This window comes from Elaeis guineensis, chromosome 10 (genome assembly GCF_000442705.2).
Source record: "Elaeis guineensis isolate ETL-2024a chromosome 10, EG11, whole genome shotgun sequence".
NCBI classification, from domain to species: domain Eukaryota; kingdom Viridiplantae; phylum Streptophyta; class Magnoliopsida; order Arecales; family Arecaceae; genus Elaeis; species Elaeis guineensis.
This window is the reverse complement of record NC_026002.2, coordinates 15,681,965-15,704,095: the sequence shown is the minus strand read 5'-3', so window position 1 is coordinate 15,704,095 and position 22,131 is coordinate 15,681,965. Positions and strand designations below refer to the sequence as shown.

The window sequence follows — 22,131 nt, the reverse complement described above, 5'->3', positions numbered from 1 at the left end:
CATTTTCAGATGTATATTTTTATTTTTTTTTCTTTGTAAACAGAACTTCAAAGAAGGTGGAATCCTAACCAACCAATTTAGAATGAATAATTGTATCTACCAATTTCAAAATAAATAAATATATCTGACATCCAGCATCAAATATCAAAGAATTAAGAACTAGCATGCACCACAAATATGAAGATATTAATCTACTTAATTACAACAGAAAACTATCAAAAAAATCCTGGAGGCTAATAAACAATTTAACATGATCGATCTAAAAATGTGCTGAGTGCAAATTAGTCTTCAATTATGTAAAGCTGGACTGGATCCACTTTCTCGTGTTCTCTTCATTGAATCCCATCCTTTCTCCGTGGACCACCACTGTATTTTGCGCCTTGCCGATAGAACTTGGACGTCCATTCTCCGCTTCCAATTTTCAAGAGGCATTTTTGGAATCAGCAGCGATACCGATTAGGGGCCAATCGGAGTAATTTTTTTGTGCACTGCGTGCAGTGCAGAAAATCCGATGCGAGTGCACCATTTCATCCGTTTAATTTATATAATAATTATTTTTTAATATATATTTAATATTTTATAAATTGATTTTTATATAATTAAAATATTTTATTTTAAATATTATATTTTGATCTTAAATATTATAATTTTTTTTTCAAAAATAAAAATATTTTCATCATTCTAAATTTTTTATGATAAAAATATTTTTTTTATAAAAAATTATCATATTTTATTTCAGATATCATAATATCATTTCGGATGTCATATGAGAAAATTATTTTTGTCTAATCACTTTTCAACGTATATTCAATATCCGCAAGTTAGTTTTTTTTTTAAAAAATTTTTAATAATAAAAATATTTTTATATTATAAAAAAATTATGATATTCGACGTAAATATTATGATATTCTATGGATCAGGTGTAAATTTTTTTTATAAAAAAATAAAAATATTTTTATCATATAAAATTTTTAAATAAAAAAATTAATTTATAAATATTAAATATATATTAAAAAATAAAAATTATGTGAGTTAATCGGACGAAGCGTACTCCACGTCGGATTTTTTACGCGGTGCAGGAAGAATTTCCCCAGAAACTAGAACCATCGGACGGTGGCTAGTCCCAGATGGCTGGCTTTGTACCAAAAAAGAAAAAAATCATCTGCGGTGCTTGGCTCATGCGGGAGACCGGACACAGCACGGAAAAAAAAAAAAAAAAAAAAAAAAAAAACGTCCACCCAAACCCGAACCCGTTGCCGAAGAAAAAAAAAAAGGTAAAGAAAAAGACAACCCACCAGAAGCATCCAGAAACGGAAGGTTCGCCCATGGCACTCGGGACCCAGTGGCACGTCCGCAATTTAGTCCCACACCAGTGGCACTTTTACCCCAGGTTGCGTTACTTCCAGCAGGAATCGGCCTCACGGGCCACGGCCCCTTAACGGTGACGTGGCACGGTGCCCGTTTATCCCATCCCCCACCCCGCCAGAACGCCACTACTATCGTATTCCTCTCTGTTATTGGTCGATCAATTAAAATATCAGGTAGGACGACGTCAAGAAACCGAGGTTTAGGTGAGAACCTCTGCTATTTGGTGGCTCATTAAAGACGCCCTACGTTTCATGTGATAACTTTTTCGTGGTCTTTAAATTGGAAGCATATACACCTCCATCTCCATTTCCTCCACCTCTTGCTCCCCATCGTTTCTCGCTTTTTCTCTTTCCTCAGCGTCTCTGTTTCTCTCATCTCCGATTGCTATGGGTGAACCTCTTGATGTCTCCTATCCTTGCTCTTGGTTTACTGATTTTTGGTCATTTTTCTTATTTTGTTTTGTATTTTTTGGGCAGCAACTAAGAAGATCAAGATCGGTATCAACGGTTGGTTTCTCACTTTTTTTGCTTTTTTTTTTTTTTTTTTTTTTTTTTTTGTGGATTTAGGCTTTTGATCTGGATGATCGTTGTTTTGGGTGGGTTTTGGTTTTGATTTCTTGTGATCTGGTTTGATGGTGATAGGGTTTGGAAGGATCGGGCGTTTGGTCGCCAGGGTCGCGCTCCAGAGCAGTGATGTTGACCTCGTTGCCGTCAATGATCCCTTCATCAGTACTGACTACATGGTATGAAGTGATGCCCCCTTTGTAGTGTCTGATCTCCAGATCTGATGATCTGACATGCGTGGATATTTTTCTTCGTTGTGCATTGATTGTTTTGATAGATTATAGACTGTTAATACTACTCGCTAACGTTTCTTGGTATCTAATCCTTCATCGGTTCGATCAGTTGTTCATAAACAAATATTTGATACTTCTGTCGAACCGCATCGTTTGTTGAGCGATATCGTGATGCATGAGCTTTTTTACTGATCCGATGGTGCTCTATTTAGTTTTCAATGTTTCTCGGAAGCTTCTGATTTATTTGACAAAAATAGTCGACCTTTTTCTACTGTTTTACCATAGCAATCTTTATTTTACAAAAGAAGTTGTCCGAGTTACTGAAGAAATCTTAGATCTTGTTCGTAATCGTTCTACTGTGCTGTAGCAGTTATTTTTTCCACCAAATGATATTAAAACGGTATTTTTTTCAAATTTCAAATAGTTTGCAATCATGATTTGGCTGTATGTTTTGCAGCTTTTTTTTTTGGGGGGGGGGTCTAACGGTCTCGTTTTTTTTTTCCTTTCTTTTTGGGTCATGAACTGTAGACATACATGTTTAAGTATGATACTAATAAAGATACTGTCACTATGATCTTTTACCCAAATTAATTCCGTCAAACCTACAACTTCAGTTTGCATTAGTAAGTAACATATCAGCAATGAAGTTTCATATGAACATAGAAGGTGTGATAGAAAATATAAACTCTCTATGAGATGTAACTCATCCAGTCAAATTCTTTTTTAAGCATTGTCATGTATCATCTTTCTTCTGATCTTTGATCATCCTTTCTTGCTTTTCTATGTCTATTGCCGTATACAGTGGTATATACCCAATAATCTTTAGTTATTTTGGCTGCTGATGATGTGAGGATTTCATTACTCTTTCTGCTATCTATCAAGGTGGTGCTATGATTTTCATAAATCCCCCTGGATGACTTTAGAATCTATCATATCAGCAAGTATACATACATGCTCCATGGTATATCCTCCTCCTGTTTCAAGTGAAATCTGAGTCATGATTGCTCCTTGACCTCCCTAAGAACTCCATCACCAACTTTGAGAAGGCTGATGATTCATCTCTAAGAAGAATGCCAGGAGAATCAAACTCCAAAACTCTCCCTGCACCACAACAATAGCAATTTGTCAATTGAAAACATTTGAGAAATTTTCATTTTCTTATACTCGTTATTTTTTCCTATGTACCTTCATCGAGTACTAGAACCAAGTCACTATCAATGACTGTAGGTATTCGGTGTGCCACTGTGATGATGGTGCAGTTACTGGTTTCTTCTCTTATGGTCTTCTGGATAAAGTTATCTGTTGCAGTGTCTACTGAAGCTGTAGCTTCATCTAACACAAGAATCCTCCTCTTCTTTAGCAAAACTCTCGCCAGGCAAACCAGTTGTCTCTGCCCCACACTCCAATTCTCTCCATCTTCTGCAACTGTATCATAAAACCATATTTCTGTTATATAATTAGAAGTAGAAGCTGAGGAGAAAGAAGACATCTTGAAGGTATGATTATTTTTTCAGAAAAATTTTAACAACCTGGTGCTTCAAGCAGCCTCTGGTCTTTCTTTACTATCTCCGCAAGACGACACTTACATAGAGCCTGCAAGTTGTACCACGTCAGTTGAATTCTTTGTTTAGTTGTGCACCTATAGAATGGATAGAAATAATATAATGCTTACATCCCAAATTTCTGAATCTGAATGCTTCTTAAAAGGATCCAAATTTGTCCTCACAGTTCCTTGAAAAAGTGTTGGCTCTTGTGGTATTATGCTCAATCTAGATCTCAAATCATGCAGACCTAGTTGACAAATGTCTACTCCGTCGATCATTATCCTTCCTACCGATGGCTCTACCACTCTGAAAAGAGCTTGGATAAGTGTAGATTTCCCACTCCCTGTCCTGCCAACAACTCCTATTTTCTTCTCTCCTGGGAAAGTGCAGCTGATTTCTTTAAGGACCATAGGAAGCTCAGGGCTATAGCGAACATGGAGGTTATCTAGCTGAATTGTTCCATAGTTTGGCCAGTCTTCTTCTGGTCTACAATTCTTTATTACCAAAGGGGCCTCACTTGGTATGTTGGAAAACTGCAGAATTCTTTCTACGCAGATCATCTTGTTCTCCACATTGCAGAGATTCCATATGACCCAAGCCTGCAGTACATTTAAATTTAGACCGGAGGTAGCAGCAAGTCCTGCAAGGCCTGAAAACCAAATTAAATTCATCAGTACTTGTAAGAGCATATATCTCATTATCTGAATGTATGTTGCTGGATAAAGCTTACTGGGATCAATAGCATTCCTCGGCATTGTCACTAGGATGATCAGTGCAAGGAAGAAGACAAGGTTGAAAAGGAAATTAATGCAAACACACAGCCATTCCATTGTGGCAGAATTGTGGAAGGTAATGCGATGCGAGAATACTCATCGATCAAGCTGAGGTTCCTCATGAAAAAGCGGTCCTCCTGATTGAAGCAGCGGATAGTTGCAGCTCCAGCAATGGACTCTGAGAAATGGTGGAGAATTGGAGCTTTTCTAATCCCAACCATTCTGGCTAATTCTCTAGCAGCACTGATATAGTAATTCTGCAGGAAAATAATGATCATTTAATCTATTAATTGCACATTTATATAGGAGATCAATAAAATGGGAATTAATCCTTAATCAGTTCCTGTGTATGTTATCAATGTTGAATATGGAAGGCATCAAACTTTTTACGCATGATATCAGTCAATATGGAGATGGTTGTTGCACAAAATGTTTGCATATGGATGTCATGGATATGGACATGACTAAAGGCAGCTTGCAATGCAGTCTCGTATGATAACCTATCTAAAGAAGATTTATAGGTCTGAATCTTGCAGATAAGAAAAAACAAAAACTAAAAATGGGCTTATTGGATTACCTGATACCACATGGAGATTGCTAGTATGATGATGAAGAGAATGAACACTGGCCATGCAACTTGTGACATGAGTACAATGATAAGCAGGAGCTGAACAAGCGCAAATATTAGTCCAGCTAACCTGTAGGGAATGTCTGTGTCCACTGTGCTTTGATCTGTAGAAGACTGAAAATGAAAGAATGTTAGTTTTTCAACTCGATAATTTTTGGTTAACATAGCTGATGATGATATGAAATTTCAGTTCAGAAACGTATGACAAGTTCCATGTACTCATGTAATGTGGCAAACTTTGCCTCAAAAACTCGCTAAAGATAGTATTATAATCTTAAACACTGATAAGATACTAACCCTGTTAAGGATTCGACTGGAAGGAGTTGTGTCAAAAAAGAAAATGGGTGCTCGAAAAATGCTTTTCGTCATGCTAAGAAATAGCTGCTGAGCTGTTTCAATGGCAATTGTTGCTAGTAAAACTGCCCTTCCAAGGACAAGTGCAGAGCTGCCCCCAGAGAGTAGAACAAAAATTCCTATTAATTTCTCTCTACTAACTTTATCTTCCTTGTCGGTTGCCCAGGCAATCCAGTAGTTGCTGCCCATCTGTAACCCTTGAAAGAGAACTTGGCAGAACAGTATAACCGGAACAAGAGTTCCTTTATATGCCAAAGTGACAAAAGTTCGGTAAACATGCCATTTCACTCGTCCAGTCTCCCTTTCTTCTTCATGCATTCCTTCTGAAAGCTCAGATTTCCTCTTAAAATTATCATGTTTTACTTCTTTTGGCTCCATTTGCTTGACCTTATGCCTTTTAATAATTGGCATACCATGCTTTTTTGGTGGAGTCACTTGGCTCAGTGATTGTCTATGTGCTGTCATTTGTCGTACCAGCTCCCCATCTGTGTCTGCTATCAGATCTTCATATTTTCCAGACTGAACGATCTTTCCATCTTGCATTACCTGCAAACATTTTAAATGTGTTATTCTCTCAAATAAACTCACGCTAGTACTTAGTTGCAGGATACTAGTGCTATCTAGTCCTGTAGCAGGGTCTGGTCTTTACTATTTTCACGGAACATGATCATTATCAGAAAGAAAGTAGTTATGAACTCTCCCATGTCTGAAAATAAACATAAGCAACCATATCCTAGAACCTATTATCAGATATTTGTCATGCAATCACTTTCTTTTAAGTTGTCAATAAGCCATATAAGTTATCCATAATGAGGTAATTCACTACTTACATGTAATGTTAGGAAGTACTCATTTTTTGCACTCGAAAATTTCCTCCTGCCATGTGGAATGAGGGAATTGTTGCCACTTGAGGGAATCAGTCCAGTACAGAGGGGGGTGGCTGAAAATTGAATTCCCAGGCCAACATTGTGTTGGCCCAATGAACTCTTTGTGTGCATTAATAGGAACCTAAAGCTTTTTTATGCCATGCATATTAGCTTGAGCAATGGGAGAGAAACATAGATCGTACCAGAATAAGGTCTGCAGCATCTAAAAATTCCAGTTGATGGGTGACATAGATGATGGTCTTATTGAACAACAAACCCATGAGACATTCCTGCACAAATGTTCACACTTTTTGTTAGAGATGCCATCAACAATGAATTGGATTCTTTGAATGTATTTGTGTGCATATCCATTTGATATATACTGTCGGCATTTTGTCAACTGGCATCAATATATATAAGCCGAGGGCTGAATCATGAAACGACTTGAGACTGAGTTGGAGGTTTGGTAGCAGAAGGTAGCTTTAGGCTGAATAATATATAAATGATGTGGAGGTCATTAAGTGCTCAATAATTGAGTGCTAGAAATGGATCAGCTTGTGCTATAAAACTGCTTCCAAATTGCACACGGTATTGCTGACATAAAATGCAGTATGTGGGAACTAGGAACTTTGTGTAGAAAGTTGCTTCAATTGTAGAACATAATGCTGAAGCAAATTATCTTATTATATGTAGAGGGGAGATTTTTTGTGGTTTGTTGTAATAAATTTTTGTAATTGATGGACATTGTAATTAGCTCAAGAAGACTGTGCACTAAGTCCCTTTCATTTTCTTAATACAAGTGGCCCGGAACTTTCCCTCTCTTTATGGATGTAATCTTTTTTTTTTTTAAAAAAAAGAAAAAGGGTAGCTTAAGAGGAATGATGTATAGATTTTCAGTAAAACTGTTATAATGTTGCAGACTCTTAGTTTGATTATACTCAGTTGAAAAAAATTTAAAAGATGTTCATTATAACGCTGCACATGTTTTATTTGGTTAAAGAATCATGATACTGAATATTGATAAAAATTAAGGTGAGAGTAAGAATAAGAATATTTGCAGCATTTTGATAATGAACATGTTTTAAGAAAAGTTAGGAAAGTTCATGAAAATGGAGACAATAATCAAACAAAAACCATGAATCACACTGAAAAGACACCCAAAAATAGGAAAAGATCTTTTGTTGTCAGGTAAAAATTGGAGGGATAATTGACAACAGGTTAACATAACTTGATTTTTTTAATATGTTTTCCAGAGTATTTTGGTAGTAAGTTTACAATCAACCCATGGGATCCAATGCTTATTTCTCCCTTTCTCCAAATGGTAGGGCAATAGGCTATTTTAACATCAACATATGAGTTTCAGCAAATGTCTTCCTGCAGGACATTATGGCCTTCACACATGTGATAATGAGATTAATCAATCTAGCAGGTAAAGGGATAACCCAAGATAAAATACAGAATTGGACAATTATGAATATGAGATGTGCTGCTGTGTGCCCTGGTATATCGGGAAATTGTAAACACCCTTTGAAATCAGCAATAGCCATCCAAATTTAAGATCGAAACCAACCAAAATGATATGTAGCAAAAAATAGGCTTAAGAACTAAAATTCATATATTTTGGTGGTATCTGACCTAATTATCAAATAGATGTTAAAATGGAAAGTTTAAATAGCATGATACGATGTTGTACCATGATTTAATTATGAAAGCTTGATAAATTTAAATTTAACCATGTTTTAAGACATGTGGATCATGATTCATGAAGTGGATTTTCAATTTATATGCCTTGCCATGTAATTTACTATGCTTATGCAAGTAATACCATCCATTTTGATATCTATTTGATGATTATGTTGGAGACCATTAAAACACATGAATTTTGATTTCTAAGCCTATTTTGTGGTGGAGATCATGTTCCATGATTTGGATCTTGAATTTGGATGGTCTGTGATTGATTTTCAATGGGGTGTAGTACACCTAAGCACACAATGATAACTGGTTTTCGGATACCAATTTCTGTGGGCATCAACTATTAAACTAAAGATGGGTTTTTTCTTGCATGGACTGACACCAAGCATAATCATCCACCAATTTATTATTTAAATGACTCGAACTTGGATGGAGGGAAAATTCTCATACCTTGAAGAGATGTGCACCAGTGTGGGCATCTACAGCACTGAAAGGATCATCCAACAAGCAAATATCTGAATCGCTATAGATAGCTCTTGCCAATTGAATCCTCTGCTTCTGTCCCCCACTCAAATTAATCCCCCTCTCTCCTACCATGGTCAAGTCTCCATCAGCCCATAGTCCAATATCCCTATCCAAAGCACAACCCTCCAACACCTCTTCATAAAAGCCTCTATCCATCTCCTTCCCAAAAAGCACATTCTCTTTGATGGTTCCTGTCTGAATCCAAGCACTCTGAGGCACATAAGCTCTCGATCCGAATACTTCGATTCCTGCGCCATTAATTTTTGGAATTTCTCCAATTATACTGCACAGGAAGCTCGATTTCCCCGATCCAACCGACCCACACACAGCAACCTTGTCTCCTCTCATGATTTCAATCTTCTTATCAATCTTGAGGGTGGGCCTTTTCGAACTGGAATCAGGTTCCCAAGTGTACTCCCCAGGCTCAATCTCTATCCAACTTATCTTTTGATGGATGTCTCCGAAGAACAATTTCTCTTTTCTTAGTATTTTAAGTGCGCACACAGCCACTCATCTTTTGATGGATGTCTTCGAAGAGCACCTTGCAGTACTCAAAATTTTGTATAGTTTTCTTATTTTTTTTCTTATTTTCATAATTGAAAAACTAAGACTTAGAACAAAAATGACAAATATGAAACTTTAGGAGCCTAACTGTTTTTGAAATCAAATTTCAAATCTCTCAATCCAAACCCATCGAATACCATATCCGGCCCAACCCATTTAAACCCCAGGATGGCTATATAATCTAGATAAAATATTCGAAGTAGATTCGGATTAGATGCGGATAATGCTTTCTTTGAATCCAATTTAATATAACCTTAATCTAAATTTTCTTTTCCAAGATTAGAGTAATTTTAAAATGTCCGTACGATGAGTTGCTTATCCGTTTTGTTGCTTGATTCAACCCACACCATTTAGTTTATCTAAGGGTGCAATTGAGTTGAATTGCTCACTAGCTACTCGAGCTCGATTCGACTTAGTTATTATCGAGCTCGAGTAGCAGGATATTTCGCTTGAAAGTTTACGAGTCTACTCAAGTTAATATATAATTTTAATAATATTATTTTTATTTATAATATATATATATATTATTAGTAGGTTAAGGTTTGATTTTGAGTTCGAACTCGAGTTCGAGTATGGTTTCAATAATATTTGAGTCGAGTCAAGTTAATCTTAAGTTTTATCTATTTTTCATTGAGTTGAGCTCAAGTTTAAGATATTGAGGCTTGATCGATCTTAAGTCAAGTTTCAATTCCAAGTATTGTGAGTCGAGTCGAGCCGATCTTCTGGCTAGTTAACTCAGCTTGCCTCGATTACATCTATAATTTTACTTGATCTGATCCGACTATAGGTGGATAGTGTAGATATTGGTATGGAATTTTTAATTGCGAGACGAGTACAAATATTAGCTGACTTAACCCATTGTGATTTTTAGTAACAAAGCAGTATCAAAGCTGGATATGATGTTTTTAGCTATCCGATCCGTTCCAAATTTTAATTGAATCCATTTAACATACTCTATAGAAATTAAAATTTAAAATTAAAACCTCAGATATAATTTGAACTCCAAATTTTTAGATAGCCTAATAACTGTCTTAACCAACAACCTTTCCTCATGAATTAATTGGTAACTACCTTAGAACCCCATGCAATGCATAGAGTGTAATTTTTTAAACTATATTTAATATTTAATTTAAAATTTTATTATATTTTTTTGATATTCATTCAATTTAATATTTAACTTATTTATCGGTTTTGTATGTATTACTAAATCCTAATTAATCTCCATCCTTTTCTCTCAAGTCTTATCCTCACATCTTAACCATGGTTAATAAAATGGTAAGCCCAACCCTAGCAGCAAGGGAATCCTATTCTCGACCACTCAAGTCTCTCTACTCCTCTAGACCCACCCGAGTAAGTGGGGCCCACCACAGTTTCTAGAGATGCTTCGATTAAAAGGTATCATTAAGAACTCAAAACCATAGATTAAATATACCCTTGGGCTAATTAACGCACCTTCTAATATCCACTTGTCCTCCCCCACCTATTCCAAGGGCAGCTGAAAACCACCATTCGGCGAGCTCATCATTATGTTAGAAATAAATTTTTTCACATGAAAGTGTCAAATGTGGGCCTATAATGATCATGACATCATAAATTGATGGTATGAATGGTCAAGCAATGTCATGAACGATCGAAGCATCCCACACACAATTATTTAAAAGAAAAAAACTGAAGTTTTCAATGTCCGGGGAATACTCTCTGGTTGCCAGATGGGCGTGATCACTTGAGGGATCATATTGCTATAAGAATGTTTCAGCCCAGCCCAAGATGAGATGAGCTCACAATAGGAAAACAGACCGACCCGACCGCCTGGACCATGGGCGCAGCCCCAAGATCAATTGCCACTGGCAAATTGGATGTCATTGTAGCCACCGCACAGAATGCTCCGGACCGTCTTCTCGTTCTAGGAGGCGGAAGCCGCCCAGATCTCCCTCCTTCCAACTCCCCCCGTCCGTCCAAGATTTCTCTCTCTTGTCCATCTCCGTGACGCGATCCCTCTTTCCTTCATTCCCTTCCGTCTTCCTTCGCCCCCATCTTCTCTCCTCCGATCGTCGCGGATCGCCCGCCACGCTTTCATATAGCTGCCGGAAGCGGAAGCCGCCCAGATCTCCCTCCTCCGCCTTCCAACTCCCCGTCCGTCCAAGATTTCTCCCTCTTGTCTGTCTCCGTGACCAAGGTACGCGATCTCTCTTTCCTCCATTCCCTTCCGTCTTCCTTCGCCCCCATCTCCTCTCTTCCGATCGTCGCGGATCGCCTGCCACGCTCCCATATAAGCTGTCGGAAACCCTTCCGGCGGCCTTTCTCGCGGCCGGAAACCCGTCGCCTCTGCCAACGCCTCCACCGCCGTTGTCAACCACCGCCCTCATCTCCGTCTCCGTCGGCGCCTCCATCGCCGTTATCCCTGCCTCAGATCTTCTTCCCTGCATTTCCTCTTTATTGTGCTCCCCTCCCCGCCCTCTCTCTTCCCCATGTTCCCTTCTCTCTCTCTTCTGTGTTGTGTTGGATGGGTGGAAAAATAGAAAAGAAAATGAAAAAAAAAAAGAAGAGAGGTGAAGGAAGGCACGCACCTGAGGAAGATCGGAAGGGGAAGGCGACGGTGGAGACTGACTAGAGGTGGCGGCGAGGAGAGCAGAGAGGACGTCGGGGGGCATGGAGGTCGGTGGGGAGGGGAGGTGGAGGCGGCGGCAGAACCGAGAGGGGTGGGAGACATCGGTGTTGTAGTTAGGGCCCACATCGCTGGCGATATAGACGACGTCGGCAGTGGCTCCGGCGGTGTACCAGTGGCTCCGGCGTTTGCTCCGTTTTGTAATATATATATACATATATATATATATATATATATATATATATGATATGATTAGATTTCGTAATTAGATTTTTTTTGGGTACATTAAAAAAATTGAATAATTAACAAATTAATTGTTTAGGCATAAATACGTGGCCGCTCAAGCTGCCACGTTGCTATTCCACGTGCAAGTCAGGCGCACTACGCAATGGGTGGATCTGATAGGCTCAGAGTTCATTCAAGTTAACCCCTCCCACGAGATCGGTCGAAGAGGGAACGAAGCCGAGGGCGGAGAGCAACGATGAGTGCGGCGAAGAAGGCGGCAGAGGTGGCCACGAAGGCCACCGCCAGATCGATGATGGCGAGGCTCCTCGTCGCCGACGAGCGCATCGGAGCCAAGCTAGGCCGATTTTTTTTTTCCAACCCTTCTCACTTGATCGATCGATCGGTTTTTTTTTTCGTATTTTTTCGCCTTCCTCGAATGAATGAAATGAACGCCTCGTTTTAGATCTAGGGTTGGCTTGCTTTTGACATATCACCTATGGTGTCTTTTTAATTCGATCAGTGGATGATTCCTCAGATTCAATCGTTCTGTAGAACACCAATATTATCGTTTCCTATTTTTAGAAATTATTGGATGAATTGGCTCCAATGTTCTGTGATCCCTTTCATTTTTACAATACTCCGCGACTACCATGCCATTCAACTAGGTAGGCTTTCTTTTGTTTCACGTTCTGGCCAATTTTGGTCAGTTGTGGCCAGATTCAACTAGATTTGGGAAATTTAACTGGTATCAGAAGTCTTCTCTTCGGGTTTTAGGAAGTCTTAGATTCAAGAAAGGTGGTTTTCGTTAGTCTCGGTCACGGATGACCAAGATATTTATCTATTGTTTGGAACTTTAGTGTAATTTTGGAACCATTTCTTCGGTCTTTAAAATATAGGCTGTTTCCTCTTAGAGTTAAAACAAGGGGTTTTTGAGTCAAATAATAGCATTTCTTGTTTATATAAACTATTTGTTCATGTAGAATTTGGTATTTTCGAAGTCTTATCAGTTTTACATCATAACCTATTGATAAGTGTGTCTAAATGGTAATAGTAGGAAACTTTTATTTAGGATGGCATGCCCCCTTCAGAGACTTGTCCCTGCACCTGTTTTCTAAGCATTTCCTTGTTCTTCTTCTTCTTCTTCTTCTTTTTAGCAGCTTGTTTCTGTGTACAAGCACCCTAATGCATTCATGCATGTAGTCCCTCTTCTGACAAATAAGGTCTTAATAATCATGCACACATATAACCTCCTAGAAGTCTTAGAGGAGCATCGTTAGATGAAGTAAGGACTGCTTTAATATGTTTTAATTTGCTATCATTTGAAATTATACAACAATAAAATGAAGAGATGTATTCTGAAATACAGATAAAATTGCTTCTTATTCAAGGTTTTAACAGTCAATTGCCTTGTAGTGTTACAATGCCTATCAAGAGTGACACTTCTAGCATTCAAAATACAATTGTTTTTCTTTCTTTTTCTCTTGGTGCAGCTTTGAGAAGATTGGAAGCAAGTATGAGTTTGATTTTAACGGATTGAAGCTATATCGATAACCATAGTCTTATTGTCAAAGTGGGTTCTGTGATATGATCGTAACTATCATCTCAAGTTGATGTGTTATATGCATTTTTTTTTTTTGAAATATTTGTATGCAAATTTAAGTTTTTACAATTTCTCTTGTAGGTAGTTATATAGTTATCTATTCGATAATTAGTTTGTTATCAAATATGTGAATAATGTATTACATTTTAAATTGATTAGTATATTGATTCTTTAATATTTTCATTGATTTTCAATATCATTTTAATTTTTCCCTAAATTTGAAACTCAGTTGATAAATACTGAAATAATTCAATCAGTCATTCCAATAATTTAAAATACAGTAAAAGTTTGCAATATATGTAGTCTCTTGGCTTTCTTTTTTTTCCTTTTTTTTGATTTTTTTTTTTGACCAACACTCCAAAACTCGGTCCAAATTTGACTGCCCTAATCAAATCTCTAAACTAAGTTTTTAAATTATCATACATGTCTGCATAGATTAAGGTCCCACAAGAACTAGACATGAATTGGTTATGGATTTGAAATAGGCCCAAGCTTAATGCCTAAACTTAAAATGTGTAAAACTAGAACCTAACTTATGTAAGTACCAAGATAGAGTTTATGGGTCTGGCTTACAATTCAAGCAAGGTTGCATTAAATAAATGAAGTTGAAATGAAGTTTTATTCAGTTGTTTTAATGTTTTGAAATTCGTTGCAAGTGGCCACTTATGTGGCACATGTGTATGCAGTCCCCTGGCCACATAACATTCCCTATATGCAGTTACTATTTGTGGTTGCATTGCATATAGGCTGAAATAATGGTTTGCTTAACACAAAGCAGTCAGATATACAGTAGGATTAGAATTATGTGGTTGCATATATGCAACCTATCTATCATCATGCGACCACATATGTGGGTCTTTTAGCATATGTGACTGCATGCTTGGACACTCTTATGCAAGCCTATATCAACAAGGTAGGTTCGAACTAATTGTTAGGTTTGCTGTGAGTTTCAAATAGGACAAAGATATGTATATTAATACTGTCTATATGTTTACTATGTTATCATATTACTACTAAGAAATAAACAATAATTGCTAGATCTTATTGATATTGCTATTATTTATTGAAAACATTAGTTGCATTGTTTTTAAAGCAAACGTTTCTTTTTTATGTTAAATATTAAAAATACTAACTGCATATGCAGCCCACATAACTTATATGCTCTATGCGGCCTTTTGACTGCTTGCATTCTGCAATCACCTTTTAAAACATTGAATTGTTCTATCCAACTTACTTTAATTTGGATCTCTATTTAGGGCATGTGGCTGATCCACAATTTTGGATGTTGAGTCAGAGTTGAGTCAATAACAATTTGGTATTTTTATAATAAGATATAATAAATTCAAAGGAAAGAGCTAGCTGTAGCAGCCAGCTAGCATCAAATCTTCTCTCTCTCTTCTCCATCAGTTACTAAAGAGAGAGAAGAATATGATCTCTAATTCTCTTGAGAAAAGTGCCTTAAAATCTGATAATGGAGTTGTCAAACCATGAAATAAAAAATGGTTCCATATCTATTATTAATGACTTCAAAAAAAAAATTGATGTATCATATGGAAGACATATCTTCTTGTTAAAAACTTGTTGCAATCCTTAATACATCCTCCAATATCATAATAATGCAAGTGTCTGATATGATCATATCCTTATTCTTTTTTTTGCGGATCTAAATTTATGTTAGCCTCCAAAACATATTATCATGATCATTTTAGGGCATGCTTGGTTGCACCGAAGTGACTGAAGTGAGAAGTGGCCATTTTGCCCGAACTAAGTTTTGAGAACTCACTTTTGTCAAAGTGAGACTTTAGGTGTTTGGTTGCAAAGGGGGTGGAGTGGAGGGAGGGTCCATCATCGGCGCTGTAGTGGGCAAGGTCGTCATTGGAGTTGGGGATAGCATGGCCTTGGTTGAAGGGGTAGTGGAGGCTAGGGTTATCTTTGGAGGGGCTGTGGTCGACTTCGGTGTGGTGGGGGAGGAGTCAACTGCTAGAGGGGCAGGGGAGGTCGCGGTAGTCGTTGCACAAGGTGAGGGAGGATATGGTTGCGGTTGGAGGGGTGGGGGAGGTTGAGGCAGCTGCTAAAAGGGACATGGTAAGCCATGTGTTGCCACTGGAAGGGTAGGTGGGGGTGTGGCAATTGCTAGATAGGCAGAGGATAGCGAGGCAATTGGTGGATGGGTGGAGTGCGGAGTGCGTGGCCATTGCCAAGAGGGGAAGGGTAGGGCTGGTGTTGGAGAGAAGGGGAGGTCGGGGTAGCAGGGGAGGTTGGGGTAGTCGTTGCACAAGGTGAGGGAGGATATGGTTGCGGTTGGAGGGGTGGGGAGGTTGAGGCAGCTGCTAAAAGGGACATGGTAAGCCATGTGTTGCCACTGGAAGGGTAGGTGGGGGTGTGGCAATTGCTAGGTAGGCAGAGGATAGCGAGGCAATTGGTGGATGGGTGGAGTGCGTGGCCATTGCCAAGAGGGGAAGGGTAGGGCTGGTGTTGGAGAGAAGGGAAGAGCGGGAGGCCAAGACTACTGGCAGAGGTGCAAGGAGGTCAGGGCTACTGCCAGAGGAGTGAGGGAGGTTGGGGTTATTGCCAAAGGGCTGGAGGGGATCAGGGCAATCACTGAAGGGAGGTATATGGAGCATCACATCAGGTGGAAAGGGGCAAGGCGAAAGACCATTTGCACTTTGGTGACTGATTCAAAGTAGACTGAAGTCACCAAACTCTAAATCTATTTATTTTATGGTTCAAATTGAGTTCGTGAACCACTTTGGTTGAACTTAGTTCGAGAGGGCACTTTGGGCATTCAAACAGTTGAACTAGGCCACTTTGACTGAACTATAGTTCAGATGGCCTAGTTTGATGCAACCAAGCAGGCCCTTGATCAGCAACTGGAGTTAGATTGGTAAATTGATGATCTAGCCTCTTATTAGTCTTGCTCGATTAGATGCCCACCTCTGTTGGTAGCAACCTCTCTTTAGCAATATTTTGGCAGCCAATTTTCATTTTTTAGCTAGTATAAGAAACAAAATTATTGGGAGATCTTAGATCTGCCTTCACAATCAAGGGATAAAGTAAAAATGCTTCCTCAATGAACCAAAAATACATGAGCTTTTCAAAACACTCCATGCAACTAGAATCTAGATAAATAATAATTGTTTATGGGAAATTGTGCAACACTTGGTAATTGTGTGCCTATAAGTAATCTTTTATTCTTGGTGAATGGACTGGTATTACTAGGCATAATCAAAGCAGCCATTAGTCCCTATTCTATTTTGAAATATATAAAATATCGGCAGTATATCAAGGAAACCCAATAGTACAGCTTGGAAATTCATCGATACAAAATAGCAATAGTTTAGTCAAATGGAAGTTTGGATTATTTATGTTCTGTCAAAATGTATCTTGTATGATCATTCTCTAGGATGGATTCATTTAACAAAGTTTTGGAGAGATTATACATAAAGGCACAGTGTAATATAATTATAATGCACCTGATGAGTTGTATAAATGTTTTCATGTTTTTTTCTGGCGGTTGCATGTCATGGAGAACAAAGAATAAAGTTGTATTAAGACAATAATAAAACCAACAATATAATTTAGATTGTTAAATAGTTGGACTTTAAAGTTTGTTTGCGCAGAAAAGACAGCTATGACAGATTTGGAAATATTAAACTTGCTGCATGGTTAAACTAGAAAGCATGAGATATTGAAAGTGAGTATGTTAGAGCTAGTGGGAAACCATAGTCATTTAGGAGAATGGTGTAGACTTTATTGATATGGACTTGAAATGCAGAACAAACATTTGAGAAGACTACGATATGATCATGGGTGTCAAATACATGAGGAACCTGTGGAGAATGGTGGCTAGAATTTGTACCAAGGATTAGGAAATTTTAAGGGAACAAACTTGTAGAGTTTGAATACAGCTTTTAAGCTAGGATCTGTAGACATTTGCTAGAATGGCGGCTCTTAGATGGGAATTATGGATAAAAAAAGAATAACTGTTAAAGAAGGATAATTTCTCTCGGATCCCAGTAGTTGGTAAATTCATGATCACAGCCAATTTCTAAAAGATAGAGGAGGTGCAAATGTAGCCAAGTGGACGGCATGGTGCCTAGGAGCTAGGCAGGTGCTAAAACAAGTCACTTGCGGTCAAGGCAGGTAGCCCCGTATCCCCGCCCTCCACCCCCACCTCCCATCCCCTCACACAGACACACACACACACACACATGTAACTCTAATATTTTTTCATAATAGCACTGGCTATGTGGACATTGGATGACATTCTTGTTTGCTGTCTAGAAGCATTCAGTTGCCTAGACAGCAGATATTATGATTTTTTTTTTTTTTTTGATAAGAACAACGAATATTATGATTATTCTGAATCCTGTGCTAGTGATAGATTGAGAAGATATAGTAGCTTTGCAGGTTTGTCTGGGAATTTCGGAATGTGATTCTATTTATTTGTGTTTTTACAATCTCTCTATAATTTAGTTGATAATGAGTATCTTATCTTGTAAGTTGTAACTCATCTACATTTATGGGGTAAAGTTGGTTAAAATATTATAGAAGGTATGCTTTATTACTTTAGTTTTGTCTCCTATATAATAATAACTATTGGGGAAAGAAATGGTGGTGGACAAACCAGAAGAGGGATCTTGTAGCATATTTGCTTGGGTAGGACCTGGTTGATGGAATCATGTCACCGATTGCCTGCTGAGACCTGCTCATTTTAAGGATATCGTTTACAGTGGGAGCTTTCCTTGCATCGAGGCATGAAACAATTAATGATGAAATCTGCTTCTACTGCCAAGGGAACTTTCCTTACATCATTGCACCTCAAATACAAGGATTAAAGAGAAACTTGCATTTAATGCCAAGGGTTAACATTCATTCATCACTGTTCCACTCCACTTGGTCAATGTTGTGTGAAAATTTTTGGTCATTTAATGCGAGTTCCTGAACCACTATGAGATATGCAGAAATACTTAGCAGTTGCTCAAGAAATTAGAGGTATAGCGGTGCTTCTGGCAACGGTATCCAATGAAGAGGTTTGGCAAAGGTGATATGGAACTTTGGGAGATGTGGTACTTGAAGTGTCATGAGAGATTGTAGATGTGATGTTCTGAAAAATTGAATAAAGCAGTGACACAAATTTTTTTATGACAAGCTACTGGTTTTCTTGATTTTTGTTGTAGTAGGTGATTTTGAATTTTGGAAATCTTAGAATTTACGTTTTCTGCATGTCATTAGATCTTTTGATAGTTTGATGGTTCATCTTGCTAGAGTATAGTGGGATATGTTATATGTTGGCATGGTGCTGCCTTAACTATTTGTTATTTTTCTAAACTAGCAAGTTTTGCCTATAATTAGGAGGATGCCAAGGAAGCAAATGGTGTCAGTAAACCAATTATTATGACCACATCTTTTTTTTTTTTTTTTTTACCCCCCTTCTTTCAATCTTTATTTGATGGTTTAAACAGGTGGGATGTGAAGTGGGGCTGTGCACGGTGGAAGACTATTGCAAAGATGAGGCTGCTAAAGCAGGTGTTTGTGAAACAATGAATGATGAGGTTGGATATGCATACATTAGAGGAATCGAACGGCTCCAGTAACTTGGGATTAAATGGAAGAGAACTTATGGCTCAATTACGGGGATGCGGAGTAAACAGAGGCCTTGATGATGTATGGTGTTAGCCAACAGGGCCTGGTGTAGACTGCTGCAAAAAATACTGGAAATGGTTAGGATAGGGTATGAATATTGTCCCCAAAAAGAAATGTTGGAAGCTTTGAGGAAGAATGTAAAAAGTTTGTGTTGATGAGGAGTAGCTTTTTTATATGAAAGATGATAAAGGAGGATTAGCAAATTCTGGCCCAAAAGTGCTATTGGGTTTTCTTCCGATATTTTCATGACATAGTAATATGACAGTTGTAGTAGCACTTCTGGGAGAGTGAAGCTAGGATGATTGGGTGCATGCCTGGCTAAAGCCATGCCAAAGTTTTTGTCTAGGAGCATTAAGTTTCCATAAACCTGTTATGGTTTTTGGAAAATCCCATGGTTCTAATGAATGCATTTTGTAGATCAGATATAACAATTTGTGAATTTCTGTAAATTTCTTAAATTATTATCTCTGAAGGTCACTATATTTTGTTTATGCTATGGGAAGTGGAAGAGATGTGATATTGCTGGTATATGTATCAGTATTTCTCTTGAAAATCATTTTCAGTAGGAAAGGAATTCCATCAAATTTATGTGCCTTCTGTGCACAACTTTTCTAGTTGTCTTCCAAATTTTATTGTGTGCTCAGAGTGATCCTCTTACCTCATCCGTCATATATAAACTGTTGATTTGCTTATTGGCTCGTGCTTTGTTTCCAGCAGCAAACTATTCTGACTGAAAAGGTTATGATGCTAAAAGAAGTTCAAGTTCGTTCATGTCTGGTCTTTTTGTCAGGGAGCCGTCAAGAACTTCTTTTGTCCACCAAGGGCACAACTGTGTCATCATTTCAATGGTGGGAGGTTTAATTCTGTTTATAGGTCATTTAGCACCCAGGCTGCGACAACAGCAAGTACACCACAGCCTCCCTCACCTCCTCCACCTCCAGAGAAGACCCACTTCGGTGGTCTTAAAGATGAAGATCGTATTTTTACCAACCTTTATGGTTTGCATGACCCATTCCTTAAAGGTGCGATGAAGCGGGGGGACTGGTATAGAACCAAAGACTTGGTGCTCAAGGGCTCTGATTGGATTGTCAATGAAATGAAGAAGTCTGGTCTTCGAGGTCGTGGAGGGGCTGGTTTTCCATCTGGCCTCAAGTGGTCCTTCATGCCAAAGGTATCTGATGGCCGTCCTTCATATCTTGTTGTTAATGCTGATGAGAGTGAACCTGGTACATGTAAAGATAGAGAAATCATGCGCCATGAGCCCCACAAACTACTTGAAGGGTGCCTGATTGCAGGAGTTGGCATGCGGGCTACTGCTGCTTACATCTACATAAGAGGTGAGTATGTAAATGAACGTTTGACTCTTGAGAAGGCAAGAAAGGAAGCATATCAAGCTGGATTGTTGGGGAAGAATGCATGTGGATCAGGTTATAATTTTGATGTTCATATTCACTACGGTGCTGGTGCCTACATCTGTGGGGAAGAGACCGCTCTATTGGAAAGCCTTGAAGGGAAACAAGGGAAACCGAGACTCAAGCCTCCTTTCCCAGCTAATGCAGGCTTATATGGCTGTCCAACAACTGTTACCAATGTGGAAACGGTGGCTGTATCTCCCACGATTCTAAGGCGAGGACCAGAATGATTCGCGAGCTTTGGCCGGAAAAACAACTCAGGGACAAAGCTGTTCTGTATCTCAGGCCATGTAAACAAACCTTGCACTGTGGAAGAGGAGATGAGCATACCATTGAAAGAGCTGATAGAGAGGCATTGTGGTGGTGTCAGAGGAGGGTGGAATAACTTGTTGGCGGTTATACCAGGTGGATCCTCTGTACCTCTCCTACCTAAGCACATATGTGATGATGTCTTGATGGACTATGATGCGCTTAAGGCTGTCCAGTCTGGATTGGGCACAGCAGCAGTGATCGTGATGGTCAAATCTACTGATGTGGTGGATGCGATAGCTAGGCTGTCGTACTTCTACAAGCGTGAGAGCTGTGGTCAGTGCACACCATGCAGGGAGGGGACAGGGTGGCTCTGGATGATCATGGAGAGGCTTAAGGTGGGGAATGCGAAGCTGGAGGAGATTGATATGCTTCAGGAGGTCACGAAGCAGATCGAAGGGCATACAATCTGTGCATTGGGGGATGCTGCTGCTTGGCCAGTCCAAGGGCTGATCAGGCATTTCAGGCCAGAACTAGAAAGAAGGATTCGGGAGCGAGCAGACAAGGAGCTGCTGGAGGCCGCAGCTGCTTGAGTGACTTGGCCAAATTACTTTCCAAAACTTTGTCATCTTCTAGTTTCAATTTAATTATGGGTGAAAAATAATGAAGGATGCTAGTATAACTCATTTCTGTTTGAAAACACAGCTCTGTTGTGGCCAAGTTGGTCTTTTGTATGGCATCATCCGTCCTAATCTCTCTTTCATGGCTGAAAAGTTTGTACAATTATGATCTGGAAATCGAAACCAGGAAAGGCAGGAACGGTGCTTGCTTTTTGCATCGCGGGATCTTTAATATCTGTGTCCAAAATTCTGGATTAGAAACCTGTTTAAATTTCTACCGTGGTTTAACATTGTGTGTTATTATGGTGATAATGATCATCGAATTATAATAAATTCCGTGTGAATGCTGCATTCGTCTGGGTTTTTCTCAGGATTGATGATAAGCAGCTGAGTGTTGTGCTTGTTCCACGATTACAGGATTGATAATGGCCGACACTTTCATTATCTGAAATGGCTGCACATAATATTCATTATCATGTAATATGATAGCTATTAAGATATGATTTAAGGGACACTTTACTTAAGGTAATGATAATTGCCATAAAAGTTTTGGAGACCGTGATCATGAAAGATATTTTATTCACAAAGGGACATAAATGAAATATTTATAAATGTTTAAAAGTGCAAAATCTAAAACAAATTATACTACAACAGTTTTGAAGTC

General features: G+C 38.6%; 1 protein-coding gene, 1 long non-coding RNA gene and 1 pseudogene across 2 annotated transcripts; 2 read left to right on the top strand and 1 right to left on the bottom strand.

Moving 5' to 3' along the window:
* The first annotated feature begins 1,840 nt into the window (after window positions 1-1,840).
* Window positions 1,841-2,734, top strand: LOC140851925 (uncharacterized). Its single transcript, XR_012134704.1, has 3 exons — window positions 1,841-1,874; window positions 2,010-2,110; window positions 2,693-2,734. It is a non-coding gene; the product is annotated as an uncharacterized lncRNA (long non-coding RNA).
* On the bottom strand, window positions 2,639-8,974 carry LOC105036579 (ABC transporter C family member 3-like). The gene is given in 10 exon segments (XM_029262241.2): window positions 2,639-3,265; window positions 3,350-3,589; window positions 3,694-3,757; window positions 3,837-4,357; window positions 4,439-4,568; window positions 4,571-4,738; window positions 5,059-5,223; window positions 5,407-6,009; window positions 6,533-6,619; window positions 8,472-8,974. Coding segments are annotated over 10 exon segments (2,523 nt in total). The 5' UTR covers window positions 8,895-8,974; the 3' UTR covers window positions 2,639-3,143.
* Window positions 8,975-10,926: 1,952 nt separating this feature from the next.
* LOC140852173 (NADH dehydrogenase [ubiquinone] flavoprotein 1, mitochondrial-like) lies at window positions 10,927-21,699 on the top strand (annotated as a pseudogene).
* The last annotated feature ends 432 nt before the right edge of the window (window positions 21,700-22,131 follow it).